The sequence below is a fragment of the Oreochromis niloticus genome, linkage group LG3, assembly GCF_001858045.2.
Source record: "Oreochromis niloticus isolate F11D_XX linkage group LG3, O_niloticus_UMD_NMBU, whole genome shotgun sequence".
In the NCBI taxonomy this organism is placed as follows: Eukaryota; Metazoa; Chordata; class Actinopteri; order Cichliformes; family Cichlidae; genus Oreochromis; species Oreochromis niloticus.
The window spans coordinates 39859786-39879244 of NC_031967.2; the positions used below are offsets into that span (position 1 = coordinate 39859786).

At 39.1% G+C, this 19459-nt stretch overlaps 2 protein-coding genes across 6 annotated transcripts in view; one reads left to right on the top strand and one right to left on the bottom strand.

The window, feature by feature from the left end:
- Window positions 1–19214, bottom strand: part of LOC100702826 (H-2 class II histocompatibility antigen, E-S beta chain-like) — a 38805-nt gene extending 19591 nt beyond the window's left edge. Inside the window, exons 1-6 of one of the 2 annotated variants that reach the window (XM_013274958.3) lie at window positions 19135–19214; window positions 18692–18964; window positions 16018–16231; window positions 15858–15925; window positions 15641–15763; window positions 14865–15064 (exon numbers count right to left, since the gene is read on the bottom strand). In XM_013274958.3, the coding sequence (XP_013130412.1) occupies window positions 15039–15064; window positions 15641–15763; window positions 15858–15925; window positions 16018–16231; window positions 18692–18964; window positions 19135–19189 (759 nt within the window). In that variant the 5' untranslated portion in view covers window positions 19190–19214 and the 3' untranslated portion in view covers window positions 14865–15038. Of the gene's footprint in view, window positions 1–14864; window positions 15065–15640; window positions 15764–15857; window positions 15926–16017; window positions 16232–18691; window positions 18965–19134 lie in introns of those variants that run through there. The other variant, XM_019354695.2, reaches the window with a different exon arrangement.
- LOC102081248 (polymeric immunoglobulin receptor) lies at window positions 1887–10942 on the top strand. Of its 4 annotated transcripts, XM_025902508.1 has the most exons (7): window positions 1887–2130; window positions 2385–3439; window positions 3623–3825; window positions 3994–4335; window positions 4803–5123; window positions 8942–9126; window positions 9432–10942. In XM_025902508.1, exons 3-7 carry the CDS (start codon window positions 3786–3788, stop codon window positions 9732–9734), a joined length of 1191 nt encoding a protein of 396 aa, XP_025758293.1. In that variant the 5' UTR covers window positions 1887–2130; window positions 2385–3439; window positions 3623–3785; the 3' UTR covers window positions 9735–10942. The 4 variants fall into 4 exon arrangements, 3 of the variants coding, with proteins under 3 accessions (XP_025758293.1, XP_025758294.1, XP_025758292.1); XR_003216018.1 differs by having other exon boundaries at window positions 1887–3439; window positions 8942–9256; window positions 9460–10942; XM_025902509.1 differs by having other exon boundaries at window positions 1887–3439; window positions 9460–10942.
- Window positions 19215–19459: the final 245 nt, after the last annotated feature.

Here is a 19459-nt window from a genome sequence, read left to right on the forward strand (position 1 = left end):
CACAGCAATAGTGCTATCTTACTTAATCTATTAAGTAATCCAAAGTATTCACAATACATTACTCTCATTGAGTAACTTAATGGAAAATACATTTTGGGCCATATATTCTGTAATCTGTAGTGGAATACATTTTAAAGGTAACCTTCCCAACAGGGCCGTGCAGAGACGTTTATAGGGGCGGGTGCTCAAAGTTAAAAAGGAGCACATTGAACCAGGCTGAATAACAGCAACACACATTCATCAAGAATCTAATATGGGATCGCATCATACTAGGTCACTGTTGTGAGGTTGCAACAAGGCAAAGCAAACGTAGCCTACAATGTTGCTGTTGAGGGGTTTCTGCTGCTCCTGCTGCTGATAGTGCTGGAGGGTAGGGCTGATCTGAGACTGTAGACTGTAAAAAGTCCATAGGAGAGATGGGAGCTGATTAAACAAGTTTTATGAGATAATAATAAAATGCAAAGATAGGTGAGAGTGCTTGGAACCATAAGGCAACAAAAAACTGTGAGAAATAAACTAGAGCCTGCCTGTGAATCACTCTTTGCCTCTCTTCCTCCTTCCATCTCCTTATCTCATCTATCACTCTCAACTTGCTGTCCATCTGAGAACAAGGTACAAACTGCTATTGCAATAAACTATTATTTAATTATCCACACTCAACAACTCTTGCGCTTAATCTATAATAAAATGATGATGGAAAAATATTATAGAAGCAAAACATTCCTGGAATACCTCTCCAACAACTGGTACATGTGTTAATGTTACCTGTGCTCTTTGTAATCCAGCTGCTGAGGGATCCACTGCCTTCAGTATCCTCACACAGCTCCTACTGTTTCCTCCTTGTGTCCTTACCAGGCATATCTGGACAATGTTATATGAGTAATAATTTAAAAAATCTATACACATAAAACACACACAAGCAAGTACATACAGTGAGATTTTAGACCTTCTTCAGAATACTGTATATACTGTGGGCACAAGTTTCCATCATGGTGCTGATCCAGAATACTTCCCTTATTATTAATTTCTAGTGCTATAATAATAAAGTGAAAAGAATACAAAAATAAATAATAAATATAAAATAATGTATGTTTGACTATCCACTCTGTACAGGCAGAAAGTTTATTAAATGTTTAAATGTAGAGATACAATAATTTTTCTGCTGTAAAATCAGCAGTTTGTCATATTTAAAATATAAATCTAATATAATCTGTTTCTTAATTTATGTTCTTTAAAATACAGCGTGTGTTTTTTAAATATCACAATTTTAATAATCCATAATTATGTCGACATGCATATTACATCGTTTTAAGTGAAATATAATCCCCCCAGAAAGGCAGGAAAAGCCCTGTAACTTACTTTAAAACTAAATATGTTCCCTAAAACGGTGGACAGAGCTACAGACCCATGACAGCCTTACCCAGTGAGCCAGCAGCTATGACCAGCACTACTTGTGCAGTTAATAAAAGGACAGATAATGTTTGTCGCGCTGTTACACCCACAGCACACTCATTTGTTTCGTCAGTTGCCACAAGACAGCTTATCAACATGTACATAATAAGCTAATACTGCTGTGTGCTATAGACTACAGTGTGCGCTGTACACCTACTTACTGGTTGTGTTGTATCAGTCTGTGTGTCTAAGTTAATTTGTGTTTCTGCTACAGCTCCAGACCGCCCAGGCAGAAAAAATGCGCGTGCTCTTTGTGAGCTCGTTCCCGGCTCGTAACCAGCGCGCTTTGCATTAAGGACAATCATTGGTTAATGGTCATCATGTGACTGATACAAGCCAGATCCTTTTATTTAGTAAAAATGTGATTAATAGTTAAATATTATTGTTGAGGGGCACCGACAGGACTCTGCACACACCAAATTAAAATAAATAAATAAATAAATAATTAAAAGAAAAAATTGCCTCAAGAAAAAGGCACTTTGGGCACCCCTCAATAAAGGGGCGGGTGCTCAAGCCCCTCCCCCCCTGCACGTGCCTGCACACGCATCCCCCTGACTACATGGAAAGAAACTCACTACATGTAACAGCACATGGATCTGAGGGACCTGATGAGCAGTTTGAGGGGAAAAAATGGCACAGAGGTACAGGAAACAGAGGGTATGGTCTATTTGACAAAAGGTATGTATGCAATTTTCACTGCACAAAACTGTTTTTATAGAATACATGACAGCATTCCACATGCTTCTCTTTCTAAAGCTGAATAATATGATTGGGTCTATGCCTAAAATGAGTGCAACACTGCAAACACTGGGAATAAATTTACATTTCAGGGGTAAAACATTGCAATGAGGTGTTTAGGAAGCATCTAACAGCAAACATTAGTGCTGTATGAACTGTGCAGCTATTAACAAAAACCTTCTCTGTATATCCAGCAGGTGGAACCATGCAAGTTGACCCCAGACTCTCCAGAATTGTGTGATATTTGTACAAATGTGCTGGTCAAACACATGGCCACACTCTACTGAAGTCTGTAACTCTTATGCACCTGCATTTATTCCTTCATCCAAACATAATGACACACTTTAGTTTGGAATAAGCTTATTGATTGGTTTAAATACATTTGTCCTGTTTGGGAGCATGCTCATTGAGTTTATGTATTTATTGTGAGGTCTAGAAGTGTTTGGTTTCCTTGCAAATACCATGAGGACTGTAATTAATTGTAGATCACTTAATGGTTAAGTGCATCCTGAGAATTCAAAATACTATAAGTAGAAAAGTTACAGTTTTACATGATTTGAGGGTTGTTTGTGCAGGCTGTGTGCAGGAATTCGGGACTGAACCAGAACAAGGTCGAGAAACAGTAGCTCTCACAGACGGATGCTGCCTCAGGCACATGAAACTAGATCACAGGTTAGGGAAAGGCAGGCCAGTGTGTGCGTCCATCCCTAGGTGAAGCTGCACCCGATGGAGGAGAAGAAAAGCACCAATAAGTGGGACTAAAGTCTAAACCACATCCTTCTTCAACAGTTTTTTAATCAATCACATAGTAGCATATTGAGGGAGCTAATGAGCAGTTAGAGAAAAAAATAGTACAGAGGTACAGGAAACAGTTTATGACGAAACTTTCTATTTGGCAAGAGATAGCTATGTAATTCTCATTGATCACAACTGCTTTTATAGAATAAATGACAGGTTTCCACATGCTTCTCTTTCTAAAGCTGAATAAAATGATTGGGTCTATGGCTAAAATGAGTGCAACACTGCAAACACTGGGAATAGCTTCACATTTCAGGGGTAAAATATTGCAATGAGGTGTTTTGGATCTAACAGCAAACATTAGGGCTGTATGAATTGTGCAGGTGTTAACAAAAACTTCTCTGTGTATCCAACAGGTGGAACCATGCAAGTTGACCCCAGACTCTCCAAAATGTGATGTGGGGGAAATTAAAGGTGGTGGTGACTCCCAAAGCTGACTTCAGACCAAGAAGTCAGTTGTTATGTTGCTTTAGCTCAGTTTTGCTTCTTTGACCTTTTTATGAGCACCAAACTCATTTTTCTTTAAATATAACTTTTTGTGTTAAATAAAAAAACAAAAAACTTTTTTTCTAATAATTCCTGTGACTCCTCCTACTTTTCAACTCTGTCCATCACAACACGTCATCCTCATTAGCATGTGAAGCATCCATCTAAAGAAGTTGAAGGAAGGTATAAAAAGGAAACAATTCATTGAGTAACTTCAGTTTTCTGATGATCTGACATCACAGACGGAGTGAAGTGTCAGACGCTGTTCTTCTGAAGTTTAACAACTTTTCTGCATCAGGATCAAAGTCAGAATGAAAATCCTCCATTTTCTCTTTTTCTGCTTCTTGTCAGGTGAGGACTGATGATCATAATATTGCTTTTTAATTTTAATTGAAGACATAGTCAACTTTATAAAAACACTTTATAAAATACATATACCTACATACACTATAATGTTAATTATTATCCGTCTTATTTTTTTGACATGTTATTATTTATTTTACTTTTTTCATCTGACGGATCCAGCTGGACTCGTCAAGGCAAAGCATTATAACATTATCTATACTGCAGCTGAAGGAGGAAATGCTTCACTTCGATGCCCTTTAACTTTGCCTGGAAGCACAAAGTTTTTCTGTAAGGAAAAATGTGAGCGAGCAGAAGATATCCTCATTAAAGCAGATGGAAGCACAGCTCAAAGTGGGAGATTCAGCATTAAATATGACGATGTATCTCCAGGAAGCAGATTTGTGTTTGTGACCTTCACACACATGATCAAGTCTGACTCAGGAATGTACAGGTGTGGTTTGGGAAACTCTTCTGCTCCAGCTTCATATTATGACTTTGGGGTCAGAGTTTCAAATGGTGAGTTTGTACTAAAAGCCACTGGCGTCAAAAATGTGGAGATCCTCCAACTACCTCTCATTTAGCAACATAGACCACTGTTAGATCAAATGCATTAATAACATGTAGGTGTGCATTTTAATTGGCATGAAACAACAGTATGAAAATAACTTTAATTGAGTTTCTAGCATCTCAGTGCAAACAATACAACAGTAGGCAATGATTTATGGACTAGCTTGAATCTTCTGATCTTCTAGGGCCTGTAACTCTAACCTACAAGTTGATAATATGAACATCACATTTTGCATGGCTTTATTAAATATTTTACAACAAAAACTGTTGATTCTGAGGGAATCAGGTAAGAACTTTTCAGATTTGACTGATTTGAGATGAAATGATAACTGTCTTTATTTGAACCAGGAAATATAATGATAATATAACAGCTCGCAGGTTCAGTTCAGACTAATTAATGTTCTTCTATTTCACAGATCTGGATAAAAACTCTGGTTTTATCCGCAAAGAAACTGAGGGAGAAAACATCACATTAGTATGTTCCAGTACTCTTACTGGAGAGAGAAAGTTCTTGTGTAAGAGTGAGTGCAAGAATGAAGGGGAGATCCTCATTGACACAACTAATAACAAAGCTGTGAGTGGCAGATACAGCATTGAACACAACCCAGGATCTACATTTGGACTGTATGCGACCATCACACAGGTGACCAAGTCAGACACAGGACGATACATATGTGGTTATGGAAACCCTCTGTCTCCAGATTCATTTGTCGGTGATTATCTTCTTGTCATTGATGGTAAGTATCTTTTTTAAAACAGTAAACTTTTTTTCATATTTCATCTGCCTTATAATACTACTAATACTATACTAATAACAGAACATCACAGCTCGAAAAGCAAAGTAAAAAAATAGAACACAAATAAATTAAAATATGAAACTTCTGGTGATTTTGAGGTGAGATTGTTGTCACTACCAGAGATCAGATGATACACTGGCTGAGACATTATTACACCTTTGTAACATCAAACAGAGGGTTTGGCAAAAAAAAGTCCATATTTTTATTTTTTTGTTGAAATCTGGATGACCACTCTCAGAATATAATTTTCTTGTTGTGCTGGTAAATTCATTCCTCTGGCCAGTTGATTATGATCGACCCTGGGCTGGACCAATTACAGCCGAGGAGGTCAGATGCACCCTCCCTCTTGCTTGGGCAACGACTCTGAAAGTAATCTTATCACAGACAAACAGAAGAAAATGGTACTGAGGTGAAAAGGAACGCGATTTGTCCCATACTTCAGCTAGAATGAAAAAAGGACACAAAGCTGGAGTTATTCTGTGTCTTTATGCTGCGCAGCTGTTTTCTGCTCTCATTCTCTCCCCCTCCCTCTCCTGTTGCTACTTCAATCATGAAACTGATCAATGATCAGCTGATCGGCTTTTCTCTCTTGTTTGTTTATTGCCCACTTTGCGTAAGAAAGAGGAAACCAGCGGATGTCGCGCTAAACAACAGCAGCACGTTTAAGCTTGATCAGCTGCTGTTAGAATTTATTTAATATCACTTTCTAGTATCAGCTGATGTTTGCTGGAGCCACAGTTGTGAAGCTGCTGGTCATGATGTCGGTTTGGTTATCTGGTGAGAGGGAAACATGCAGATGAAACCAGGAGATGTCCTTACTAAATCATCAGAGCTGAACAGGTGATGGAGGTTTGCCAGGGGGCCAGGTAGTGCATTAACAGGGAAAGGGGGGCACAAAGAAATACTTTTCTTTCTTATTCTTATGTAAAATGTCTAGCTTTTAACATTTTAAGACCTATTGGAGTGGGAGTGCTCCGTTTTGTTTAACTATTTCTAAATCCCGATAGAACTGCAACCACATAAGGTAGCACAATAATCTTTTATTTTAATTTTTTGCATAGGAAACCGGAGGAGTTGTACTTCTTATGCATTCAGCTTGTCCTAGGTCACAGTTTCCTTCCACATGAGGTTTTGCAAAACTTGCGCAAAAAGTACTTGCAGCAACAAAAACATAATGTTCCACAAAAAAAATATCTGATCTGATCAGCTGTTCATAACACTTACTACATTGGAATAGACGTCAGCACGAACTATCACGTCTGCCATTAGCTACCAAAACCGGAAGTGACGTCATATTTCATGGGAAACTTAATTTTTTCCTTCAGGGCATTTATAAAGATATGCTGGTGTTTTTAAAAGTCATGTTTGACTTTATGCTTTTCTGTATAGTTTCTGGGATGCTGGTATATAATGTTGTGCTACATGATTGCTAGTGACACAGCTATGTTAGCATAACATTAGCACAGTGAAGCTGGAGGATGAACGTCAACTTTTTTTCCACTCCATAAAAGTTAACGTGAGGGATTCTGGTGGTTAGGGGCAAATGCAATCGCATAGCAGTTTTTGGCTTTCCCCATATTTCAAAAGTGCTTCATCTCTTTGCTATGACTGTCGCCTGGCATAATTTGCAGATGATAATGGTTGTAGCCGCTGCGATGCTTTCGACCAAAACAGGCGCAGCTTGATGACATCATCAACATGCGCTATCGCAATAGAGCGGTATAGTCAAAGGGCGTTTATCAATATGCGTACTTGTGCGTACTTGCGTTCTCGTGTACTCGTGATACGTCATCAGTCGGAGACCAAGTACTGTTCCAATTCGAAGTACGCATCACGCCGAGAACGCGAAAAAGTCCCGGATGTGTTCTCGATCCGCCCGTTTTATCGAGCATGCATCGGTGTAGACTTGGGACAGCTATATATCCCAGAATGCATTTCGTCCAAAACTCAACAGCGGACTCCCGGCACATCGTCCGTCCCACCCCCCCCCCCCCGCGGACTTCTCACTACTCAGGTTAAAGAAACTCCGGCAGCTGTTTATAGTATTGAGTGTCCACTAGAATAGAAATAAAAGCGTTCTAACATCTCACCTGCTTGTTTTTATTAAGGTATGTACACGTATGTACATGTACACTATTTTTATTATTAGAGGTTTCACTACTGAGGTTAAAAATGATATATAAGTCACTTAGATCACTTCTAAATGTTAATGTTTGGTTTATTTCAGTGTTTTATTTGTTCCTGAGTAAACCGGTTTGGCTGTGATTACAGTTAAGCTTCATAACATGTTACTCACAGTTAAATTAGGAGGGGACGGCAGTAAAAACTCCGGACCTGTGACATCATCACGCACGCAGGTGTTCCGACTGTACAAATCACGAGTCCGTGCTCGCGTTCTCGGCGGGTACGTACTCACCGAGCACGCGAGTACGTACTGGCGTACTTGGGCATTGATAAACGGCCAAAATCTCTATCGTTGGCCAAATTTATATCGTTTCTATCGTATATCGTTTATATCGCTCACCCCTACGTGAAGACACTCAAAATAAATTTCTCGTGGTTGGAAACTATTTTGTGCAACATTTTTGAATTTACAGTTCTGAGGGATATACATCTGAAATTTCTCTAACAAGAAATATGTGTTTAAAAAATAAACAAACAAACAAACAAACAAAAAACGATTTTAATTTTTTTTTTTTTGTAGTTTATTGCACTTTTTTGCAATTTATGTGGTGGACTTAATTAATACATATTATTAACATTTGGAATATACCGGTTGTATTGATGTATAACAAATTGAGATTCTCCCAAAAATGGCACTACAGCATGTAAAAATATAAAGATAAGCTCTGGCGGTGTCACGGTTCTGGGTCCTTGTGACCTAGCATTTTGAGTTATTGTGTTTTTATATTATGTTTTATGATCCCTCAGTTTATTTAAGCCCTGTATTTTTCTTTGTTAGTGGTGTGCCCTCCCTCATAGCTGTGTGTTATTTTCCTGTGTCTTCCATGAGTTTGTTATTATTAGTTTCCCAGTTTAGTTTTGTTCTTTGTTTCACTTCCACGGTTGCAATAAAGCAGTGTTTTTGAGTTCACGTTTGTCTCGGTGAGTTTTGCGTTTGGGTCCTTTTCCTGCCTGCACACAACCGTTTTGTGACAGGCGGACTTGGTTCTATGGTTGGTCTTGAAGGGCTAATAATTAGTTATCTGAATCTTATAATCAAAGTGGTCATCTGATGTATAATGTATAAAAATCATACATATATACCAACAAGACAGTGTACATCACTGTCACAACAGAGTTTGCTTTCATTCAAAGGCTTTATCGCTTTTCCTGTAATACCTGGTGGGCCGGTCTCTAGTCAAAATGCCTGGGCTGAGTTTTTGTCCCAGTCCAGCCCTGCTCAAGGTTAAAGTCACTGAAATTCAAATGTCTGAGATTTTTGGTAAATTTAAAGTCTAAGTGTGTGCTGTAAATGCATTGTTATTCATTATCATGGCAGACATTAAATTGAGGGGACATTGTGAGGACATGTTTCTGCTCATGCAGGTGAAAACCTGTGAGGTTTGCTTTATATGAGATTTCCCAGTTTAAGATTTTGCTGCATTTTGTGTTTGATAAATGTTTGTAATTGCCTGTGTGAGAACATTATTTTTATTTTACTGCATTTGTCTCTATCACTATTGATTTTAATTTTTGTGTGTGTGTTTATTGTACTTCAAACACACCTGCTTCCACACCACAAACAACAACAACAGCAACACAGAGTGAAAGTGTCACTCCAGGAGGCTCTACACACTGTCCTGACTCCTCCTGGCTTCTGGTTGTGCGTGCGTCCTTGGATGGTGTTTTGCTGATGGCTGTTTTCCTCATGCTCTTCTACATTAGTAAGACAAGGAGGAACTTTGGACTGAACACCAGAGAAAATGACACAAACATGGAGGTGAGTTTGTGTCACTTGTTTTCTGTCTGTTGTTGCAGGTTTCAGTGAGTGCTGTTGATTCATGCTGTCAGTGGGACTTGAGACAACACGAACAATTGTTGCATCAGACACCGACATGTTATATAATTATGTAGGTATAACAGCATACTGCATATTTTACTGTCCTTTTTTAGGTTGTTCCACAACATCAACATTTCAGGGTGTCGTATCTAAAAGTGTGAAAGCACCTTTAGTCGTGTTTCCTGACTGTATGCTGCTCTGAAGCAAATTTGTTCAACTTCTTATGAGATTGTAACATTTAGCAGTTTGACCCCAATTCTTTTTATTCCTCAGGCCATCAGAGAAGATACCGGAACTCAGTAGTTACTTCACAATCCTTTATTCACCTTCAACCATTTATTCACCTTCTTGAAGAGGAGATGTGCATGGCCCGGCAGTCTGCAAAATCTCAACCCTTTGTCTGTTACACACAGTTTCATAGAAGTGACCCTCATTGTAAACCCTATATGGTGTGTCCTAAACTTAAGACACTGTGTTTGTGTATGTATGTACGAACATGTGAGTGCGTGTGTATGTGTGTGTGTGTGTGTGTGTGTGTGTGTGTGTGACTTCCTGCTTTTCATAAAAAGGTTAGAGCAAACTAAAACCCCCACTCTACTTCCATTTGGCAGTTTCCACTGGGACACTAGCCTCTTGTTGTCTTACTTTTACAGCTAAGCATGTGGAGAGTCTCCTGCAAACCTACTTCTACGTTGTGACAGTTATGAGCCTTTATTACATTCAGGGACGAGGGTAACAGACTTCTCCTCTCTTTCCTTTCTGTTCCATACAGTCCTTCCATCCCCCAACTGTAGCTTCCTGCCTCCTTTTATGACAGGCAGACCCCCAGTGTCAATAAATTCCTCTCCCTCTATACAATTACACACACTCTCAGGCCTATAGCTAAACCAAACTAAAACACACAGACATTCACAAATCCTTCCCTGTTCCTCTGATCTACAGCTGAACCCTCTCATCTATGCAAATTTAAGCACATTATATTCCAATCATTGTTTTCTTGTACTCACAATATTTAGAATGTTTTTTTTGTTTGTTTGTTTTGTTTCTCTGAAAAAAACATTTGTGTTTCTTATTTTGTATTCCCAGTTTTCGAAACTGATGTTGCATGAGGTGGTTTAAACTCTGTTGTGCATCTCAGGTTTTGTGTTGTTATTTTTATTTTTTGTTATCTCAGTATCCAACCTCCACACATAAAGAGCCCAAAAGCAGCAGGACCAAACCTACTCTGCATTATTAAAGACCAAAATCTAAAATTTGTAACTTTACCTGTTCTAAATTTAGCGAATTTACTCGCTTTTCTCCTTTTCTACCATCATTTCTTTGATATTTTTGAGCATATTTCTATAATCTTATCATCACCTCACATATAATTTGCTTCACTGTGCTCCTGTATTGTTTGCATATATGTGTATGTTATGAACCTTAACATAAGGTTTATATTATAACTATGTGAATCAGGTCACATTACAAAGCAAAAACAATGTAACAAGTACAACACGATTTATACTTTAAAAACAGCAGTAATATGGATGGACCTGCTTTTAAATGCTTTTAAATTCTTTCAAAGATGTTTTTAACAAAAGTGACATGAAAATAAAGAACACATAAATTCAAAGAAGCAGGAAGTAGAAATAGTCAAATATAAGACAGAGCAAATTCTTGCTGCTGTTGTCTCCTCTTCTTTAGTCGGTGGTTGTTTGTTTTCTTCAGCCAGCTGTTTCATCAGGTCTCTCTCTCTCTTTCTCTCTCTCCTTTGACGTGACATCAGCAGCAGTTTTGTTTTGTTTTAATAATAAAATTGGCAGCACGGTGGCACGGTGGTTAGCACTGTTGCCACACAGCAAGAAGGTCCTGAGTTCAATTCCACCATCAGGCCGGGGTCTTTCTGTGTGGAGTTTGCATGTTCTCCCCGTGTTTGCGTGGGTTCCCTCCGGGTACTCCGGCTTCCTCCCACCGTCCAAAGACATGCAGTTTGAGGGGATAGGTTAATTGGATAATCCAAATTGCCACTAGGTGTGAATCTGTGAGTGAATGTGAGTGCGAATGGTTGTCTGTCCCTGTGTGTTAGCCCTGTGACAGACTGGCGACCTGTCCAGGGTGTACCCCGCCTCTCGCCCTATGACAGCTGGGATAGGCTCCAGCGCCCCCCGCGACCCTGAAAAGGATAAGCGGAAGTGGATGGATGGATAATAAAATTGTTCGTGAGAGTCGATCATTCACGATCAGCTCAGCAGATAAAAACAGTTGAAAGCAGGTTATTAAAAAAATGGAATGATGATTATTTCTTCACTCCTTTCAATTTGTAACTTTTCATGAAACTAGATGTATTTTATTAACATAACATACTGAAATATTATTTCTTAAATTTGTACACTTTTTTCCTGAATCATCCTGCTCTTCCTGAGTTTAAACGAAGAGAAATCCTCCTTTGGTTTCGCACTGCACTAATATGCACTATTGATGGATGAACTGCACATTCTACATGTATATATGTCATGGATTTAGAAATATAAACTTTTTCTCATGACCTCCTGTTGTTGTTAAACTATAAAAGTATTAAAAGTCAGTAAAGTTCATTATGTAAATATGATAATAGTAGTAATAATAATAATAATAATGGATTGCATTTATATAGCGCTTTTCGGGACCCCTCAAAGCGCTTTACAATACCACTATTCATTCACTCTCACATTCATACACCGGTGAAGGCAAGCTACAGTTGTAGCCACAGCTGCCCTGGGGCAGACAATATTTCATTAAGAGTAAACAAATCAGGACTTTGTTTTCTTGTTTTCTCTAAAAGTGAGTTGATTCTTGTTTTATTGAACTCTACTTGTTACCACTTCAGTTTAGTACTGAAATATGTCACCAGATGGCCCAAAGCACCCAGCAGGAACACTGAAAACTCCTCAGAGAAAATTCCTTCAGATTAGACTAAAGATTAGCTCAAGAACAGTGTTTAGGGTTTCCATAGAAACAGCTGCATCCAAGCCTCATGTCACCAAGCCCGATATCAAGCATCGGATGCAGAGTTGTAAAGCACCTGCTCAACCTCTTAGTTCCAATGAGAAAAGCTCTTATTGCTTCAGCACACTGAGACGTTTTGGACAATTTCCTGCTCCCCTTCCTGTTCCAACATCAGTGGTCATTTGCAGTTTTTAACCTGCAGTAATGTTAATTATGATGGTGTCAACACTAACACAGGAACATCAGATCGTGCATATAAAAGAACAATAACATAACATGGGAGGGGGTGGAGGGATAATTAGATTTAGATGTTAGGATTGGCTATTTGGTGATGTTTGTGTAAGTTTCGTCAAGATTGCCCACCTGTTAAGGAGCAGATACAGACATACACACATGCATACTCTTGTAGAATTTTTAATTAACAAAGTCTGCAGACATGGTTGGCTATACTCAATACCTTTAGTACCATGCCCATGGGAGAGTAAACAGACGCTTAACACACTCATGTGAGCTCTGAGCTCTCAAGGCACAGCAGGGCCCCTTTTATCTCAAAACAACAGCTATTTCCTGCTCTGCTGTTTTTACCCCAGCGTGTTCAAAGTTAGTTCCTCATTTTATTGGTCAAGTGCAGGTCTTCACCTTTTGGCCCACAGGCCTGAGGAGTGACCTTTCCATCACCCTCATCTTAGCGCTGCATCATCGTGCACATCTGACACACATGGTGCAGTTCCTTATTTCAGCTGCATTTGAAAGCTTTTTTTTTTTATCAAAGCCGAAGGTGTCATAACATTAAAAAAAACAGTTGTTTTCTTCAGCCGTTGAGGTCAAAATAAGTTCAGCTAGTTCAAGACTGTTCACTGGAATTTTCCACTGAGTATGCACATAAAAACTTAAACACTTTAACATGAGAATAATACAAATTTTCCATTTTTATGGAAGTCACATATTCTAATCTAAAATTTAAAACATATTTCTTTTAAGATTTTCTTCTCCGTTTTCTCACTATCTGCAGTGGTCGCATTACTGTGTGCATGTACATTTACCTTTACATTTACCATGTACATAAAAAGTGTGACCTCTTTAATCACTGAGAGCTAAAACAACAGGTAGTATCAAAGACGTTGGTGTGTTCTGTCAAATAACAGGGTTACACAACCCAACACGTCCTTCAGGCTGAAAACAAGAAGAGAAGCTTTGTGTCACTCTTCTGGACTAATTTCTGTATATATGTGCTCTTTAAAAAAGTAATTCCAAAGTTTGTTTTATTTTTTTATTAAAGACGTGTTGAAAATCTAATTTTCTCATAAACAGGAAGTCATTTACAATATGAAGCAGCAGGATGAATCACATCAAAATTGCCGACTTGTTTTCATCACTCAGATGCAGACAGTTTAGACTTATTTGCACAGAATTTGACGTGATTTTAATTGTTTCAGTTATTTTTTCCAGAAACATTATTTACAGCTTTATTTATTTAAGCAACATCCACTACAATTTATATTTATTATATTATTTATTGTTTTTATTTATATTTTCAAATCTGAAACAAAAAACAAGTCCATCAAAAACTCAGGAAACAGTTTCAAAACAGAGTTCAAAAGGTTCATGGAGGTCGACCAGGCAGATGGCGGTGACAGAGGCGACCCCGTGCAGGGGGCCACCCTCGACGGCGATGATGTCCAGCTAGAGGCCTGGAAGATGGCAGGCAAAGGCGAGGTGGTTCAGGCTGAGCTGGATCGGGCAGCGTTGTAGAGGCGGCAGAGGCTGGACCAGGCGAGGATGCTGCGGAGCCAGACTGCAGCGTGGCAGCTGTGGATGGTGACGCTGCAGGTGACGGTGTGAAAGCCGCATCTCCATTTTTCAGAACATAAAGTTCCAGGTTGAATTTATTTTCTTATACTCCACTTTCACTTTTAGTGGTTTATGTTTTCAGTTTCACTTAGGTGTGTTAGAGTTTCAGATTGGGGAATTTGTCTCTGTCTTCATATGAGATAAGTGACAGGGCAGACCCAGTGCCAAACTCCATTTGTAACTCAACCTCTTGTATTTTTGGTGTGAGCCATATTGCCTCCTTATCTTTCTCTTGTATTGTATTTAGCTCAAGGCATGCCAATTCCTCCTGAGAATCATCTGAGTCTGTCTTATTTACTTCATGCTACTTCACCTGCTCCATCCGAGCCACAGGCCTTCACACTGTCTGGTCCAAGCCATCACCACCATCAACGTCCCCCAAAGCTACACAGTCTGAGTCATTGGCCCCCACAGTTTTCAGATGCACTTTTGGACAGATTTATGAACTTTTTAAAATGTATTCATGATTTTTAAAAATTAGTCATGGTCCCTGTGCCTCGCAAATGGACCCCGTGTTACGCAACATGTTTTGTTTTCTGCTGTCTCTCTCCCTCTCTCTCTCACCTCTGCCGGGGCGGTGCTCATTACAGGTTCGCGCCCCTGGCCCACGCACCTGTGTTCAATCTCCACACCTGCCACTGATCTCCACTCATCCTGAAGCCCTACTTAAGACAGCAGCGCTTTGCTATTCATCGCTGGATCGTTGAGCAAAAGATTTCTGAAACATGTCATGAAAGAATGAACAAAAAATTGATATAGACAAACACTGTTCCCCGGTGCAGAACACGGTCAGTGTTTAAAGTAGTGTAAACTGGTTTCTTTGACATTAATGTGTTGATGCAGGTAAATAAACACACAGGTGACAGTTTCTGTTTATTGTGGTTTGGAGACATCCAGTGAAAATTTATAAATGTGTTTAGTCATGGATCAGATTCAGAGTAGCCCATTATAGAACTCACGAGTCTGTTGAACACACGAACCAGATGATTTTGTATTCAACCAGTAAGAATGACGACTAGGATCAGGATCCCGCCTCATTCATTGGAAAACAGAGTAGGACCTGAAAAAAGCAAGAAGAACAGACTCAATAACAAACTTGTATCCACATTGTGAAAACACTTCTGGATAAAACATTAACAATAATGATTTGGTTAAAATCCCAGTTTCAGCAAATGGATTCTGCTTGCCCTGAAAAACCTATCTCAAGTGGTGTAAAATCCCTCAGGTTTGTCAAAGAGATGGAGATCCCTGAGGCCTCAAGCATCTGATGCTGTCTAAATACGGGACTTAACATCTAATTCAAGGATATTTAATAAAGTCCAGAGTTCAGTAATATAGACATGTAATTTTGCTAATTGGTAATTTTGCTTAAAATCTGGTATTAGAATCAACAAATGCAATAAAGGCATAGAATCAGGCGGAGAGCCAATCCAGACCTCTTGTACAGGGATAGCTGGGATCTATCAAATCTGAACACAACAGTGAAACTGTGGTATAAAAATGGACTTAAACTTGTCTAAATTGTGAGAAATTGATTTAAAACTACCTGAAAATGAATTTAGAGCACAAATAGTCTACTAACAAGACTGATATGAAGTGCTGTTAACTGGTCTGTGAGTGTGAGTCCTGGTCTGACCTCGGGCTTTCCACCTGTAGAAAATATATCCAACTAGAAGTAAGATCAGACCCAGGGTCAGTATAGAGGCTCCGATGGCAGTCAGTGGCGTTGATTCAGACGTTGATTTGTCCGAGGACGGATCTGAGTCGGACAGGTGACAGAGGCCAATAGTCAAACAGACAGGTGAGCAGTAAGATGCATATTTGTCTGTACAGACAGACAGACAGGTATTTACCCCAGTCAGTGATCAGAGGTTCACTCAGGCTGACGTGCTCCACCACACAGGAGATCTTCTCCCCAGACCTTCAACACAAACATCACTGATTCACAGACCACTCACAGAACTGGATCTGAATATAGACCTGGACCCGAATCCGGCTTTGATGTGGACTCACCTGGGTTTGTACTCCAGGTGGGAGTGGGTCTGGTAGTACCAATCACCATTTGGCATCACTTCAGTGGAAGTGACATCAGAGTAGACTTCCTGTCCATCTCTGAGCCAGCTCACTTTGATCTTAGTGGGAAAGAAGTCGTAGACGCTGCAGACCAACATGGCAGGATGTTGACCAGAAAGCGGGGTCTTGGACTTAATTCTGACCCTGGGCTGAACTAAAAACAACACAGACATTATATTTCCATTGTGGCAATAATATGTGTGATGGCATTTTTCAGGTGCTTTATTAACAGTAAGATTTACAGTGGCAGAAATACACAATTATTTCAGTTTCACAATTATCTGATACCAAATCAGAAACAGCATAAATACAGAAGCAGATAGACACTTCTACACTTCATCTGTAGAAACATTGTGTTATTTGTAATTAGTTGCATTAACATTGCAAATTTCAAAGTATCTAAAGAGATTCTTTAAAATTCTGTTTTATTTTATTTAGCTCCAAATCACGACAAAAACCTCAAGGGAACTGCACCCTCGCTGAAAAGAAGTCTCTGCAGTGGATAGTGAGGACAGCAGAGAGGATCATTGGAAGCCCTCTCACATCCATCTCCCAACTCTATGACAGACACATTATTCGATGTGCGAACAGTGCAGTGAAGGACACTTTCCACCCCTGACATGCACTGTTCTCCCTCCTTCCATCTGGCAGACGGTTTTACAGCATTAAAACCATAACAACCAGGCACTGCAAGAGCTTCTTCCCCCAGGCAGTCAGAGCCCTCAACTCACTACCACCAAAGGACCGATATACACATACACCTTTACAAACACTTTACAATAACCATCAAAAGACTCAAAAACAACAAAAACTACCTCAATTCCACTACAAACTGGTCCTGGGAACAATATGCTTATTTGCACACTCACATAGTTCTGAACACACACCTAAATTATATTATATTTGCACATTTTCTATTTTGCATGTCTTTGTCATGTCTCGTCAATAATATCCTGACTTGAAACTGCTATTCAATACCTACTACACATTCCACTTTGTATTGTGTCTGTCCTGTCTTTGTTTATCATACAGTTAATATTGCACAGTTACAATTATAGTATTGTATAGAGTTGTATAGTTAGTAATTAGTAACTTTTTTCCCCTTAATTTTTACCAAACTTAGCATACTATTTATTTGTAATTCCTAGTTTTATATCTCGGAGATATATCCTTTAAATATTTATAAATGCACAATGGGGGGCTTAGGGTGAAACAGCATTTCGATACACTGTATAGAATAGAATTAGAATTAGAATAGAATTCAACTTTATTGTATACTGTGCATACTACCATATTGACAATAAAGCTCTTGAATCTTGAATCTTGAAGGTGCTTTATATATTAAGGTAAAAACTCTACATTAATACAAGGAAAACAAACAAACAAACAAAACGGCAATAATCATATGACCCCTACAATGAAGCGTTTTGGTGACAGTCGGAAGGAAAAAGTCCCTTTTATAATTCAGGGTCACCTGATCCAGCTCTAACTATATGCTTTACCAAAAATGTGATGTGATGAGCAGAATTTTGAATTCAATTCTGGATTTAACAGGGAGCCAGTGAAAGGGAGCCAATACAGGAAAAAGTATGCTTTCTCCTTCTATTCCCGGTCAGTACTCTTGCTGCAGCATTTTGAATTAACTTAAGGGTTTTAAGGCAGTTTTTAGGACATCCTGATAATAACAAACTACAGAAATACACCCTAGAAGTAATAAATGCATGAACAAGTTTTTCAGTGCCACTCGGAAACAGGATATTTCTAATTTTAGAGATGTTGTGGAAGCGGAGGAAGCCGTCCTACATAATTTTTTAATATGTACATTGGAAGAAATATCTTGCAAAAATGACACTTTTTGAAAGCAAGATATTTTTCTCAAATTCCATCTACTCTCTTCCACTCATCCTTGTCAGTCTGGCTGCAGGGCTAACACGAAGACAGACAGCCATTCGCATTCACCCTGTGGGCAATTTAGGGTTACCAGTTACCCACTAACTACATGTCTTTGGACTGTCGGAAGAAGCCTGAGTGCCTGGAGTCAAAGCACGCAAACACAGGGAGACAGAAGGAAATACAGTGAGACCCAGAAAGGCCCTGGCCAGGGGGTGGAATCGAACTCAGGACTTTCTTGCTCTGAGTAACCACCATGCCACCATGCTGCCCTCGCTTTCAAATTGCTTTCAAATTACTTTCAAATTATTTATTATTAATAAATAATTATGAATTAACATTAACAAGTCAGTATGAGTCGCTGTGGCATGAAAAAGTGGAAACAGCGGATGTTTTGCCACCAGGATGCGACACCAACTGTATTAGACAAGTATTTGTTAAATCTTTTTAAAACTATTATTCTATATTTTTTTAAACCTTTTTTATTTTGGACTTGTATTTAAAGCATTAATTTATAACTTAAATAATTAAATAAAATACACTTTTTTAATTGTTAACCCTTTTTCTTGAATTTTAAAGAAACAGAACTCCAGTAGACTCAGAAATTCTAAATGAATTTAAACCTTTACGAGTTAAAGCATTATTAAACTGAGTGATATAGAGTGTTGATCAATGTGAAGCTGAACATGATCATCTGATGATGTCATACAAACTACACACTCACCTGATTTAGCTAGAATAGCCCGATCATGAATATCAATGTTGTTAAGGCAGTATGTCACTATCTTACTTCTCGTTGAATTCAGCTCTTCAGTATCATTGTTCCAGTGTTTTGCCAGGTTCTCGCCAAACTCAGTGACTCCAACATACTTCCCCACACTGCTGCTGAACCTGATGTACTCTATCTTGTTGTAATAGTGAGAGTAGATGTACTCCATGTCCTTCAGCTCAGTGGAGTTAAATTTACAGCGTTCCACCATATACTCTAAAAATCCATCTGAAGAACAAAACAGAACCACAGTGAAGTGCAGACTGTGGAGTACTGATCATACCTGCTGTTTAATAGATGGTAAACTGTAAACAGTATGCTGCATTGATCAGTTGATCATTGACCAGTGTATTAATCGTTATGAGTATATTAATCAGTGATCAGTGCATTGATTGTACCTGCAGTGTGGATGCTGATTAAGAGGAGGGTGAAGCAGACAAAAGATGAAGCCATGGTCCTGAGTGCTCTTAACAAACTGAGTCAGTCTGACTGAGAGCTGCTTTTAAAACCAGATGACACAGTCACGTGACCACAGCATCACCTGTTAACAGGAAGAACTCACTCAGATAGGCTTCAGCTATAGCCAATCACCCCACCCCACTTCACAGATAAACCAAATTATGAAGCTAGAGACACCAGCAACCATAATCAATTGTCTTCCAGGGGCCAGAGCTGGCGACATTGGGGAAAATTTAAAGTTGCTGGCTAAGGGTAAACCTAAAT

Bases quoted from the DNA above. Each gene is read 5' to 3' on its own strand.
- LOC102081248 (XM_025902507.1), top strand. From the start codon at position 3,786: ATGAAAATCCTCCATTTTCTCTTTTTCTGCTTCTTGTCAG. The intron at 3,826-3,993 runs GTGAGGACTGAT...TTCATCTGACGG, and splicing joins CTTTTTCTGCTTCTTGTCAG to ATCCAGCTGGACTCGTCAAG. The intron at 9,127-9,431 runs GTGAGTTTGTGT...AACATTTAGCAG, and splicing joins AAAATGACACAAACATGGAG to TTTGACCCCAATTCTTTTTA.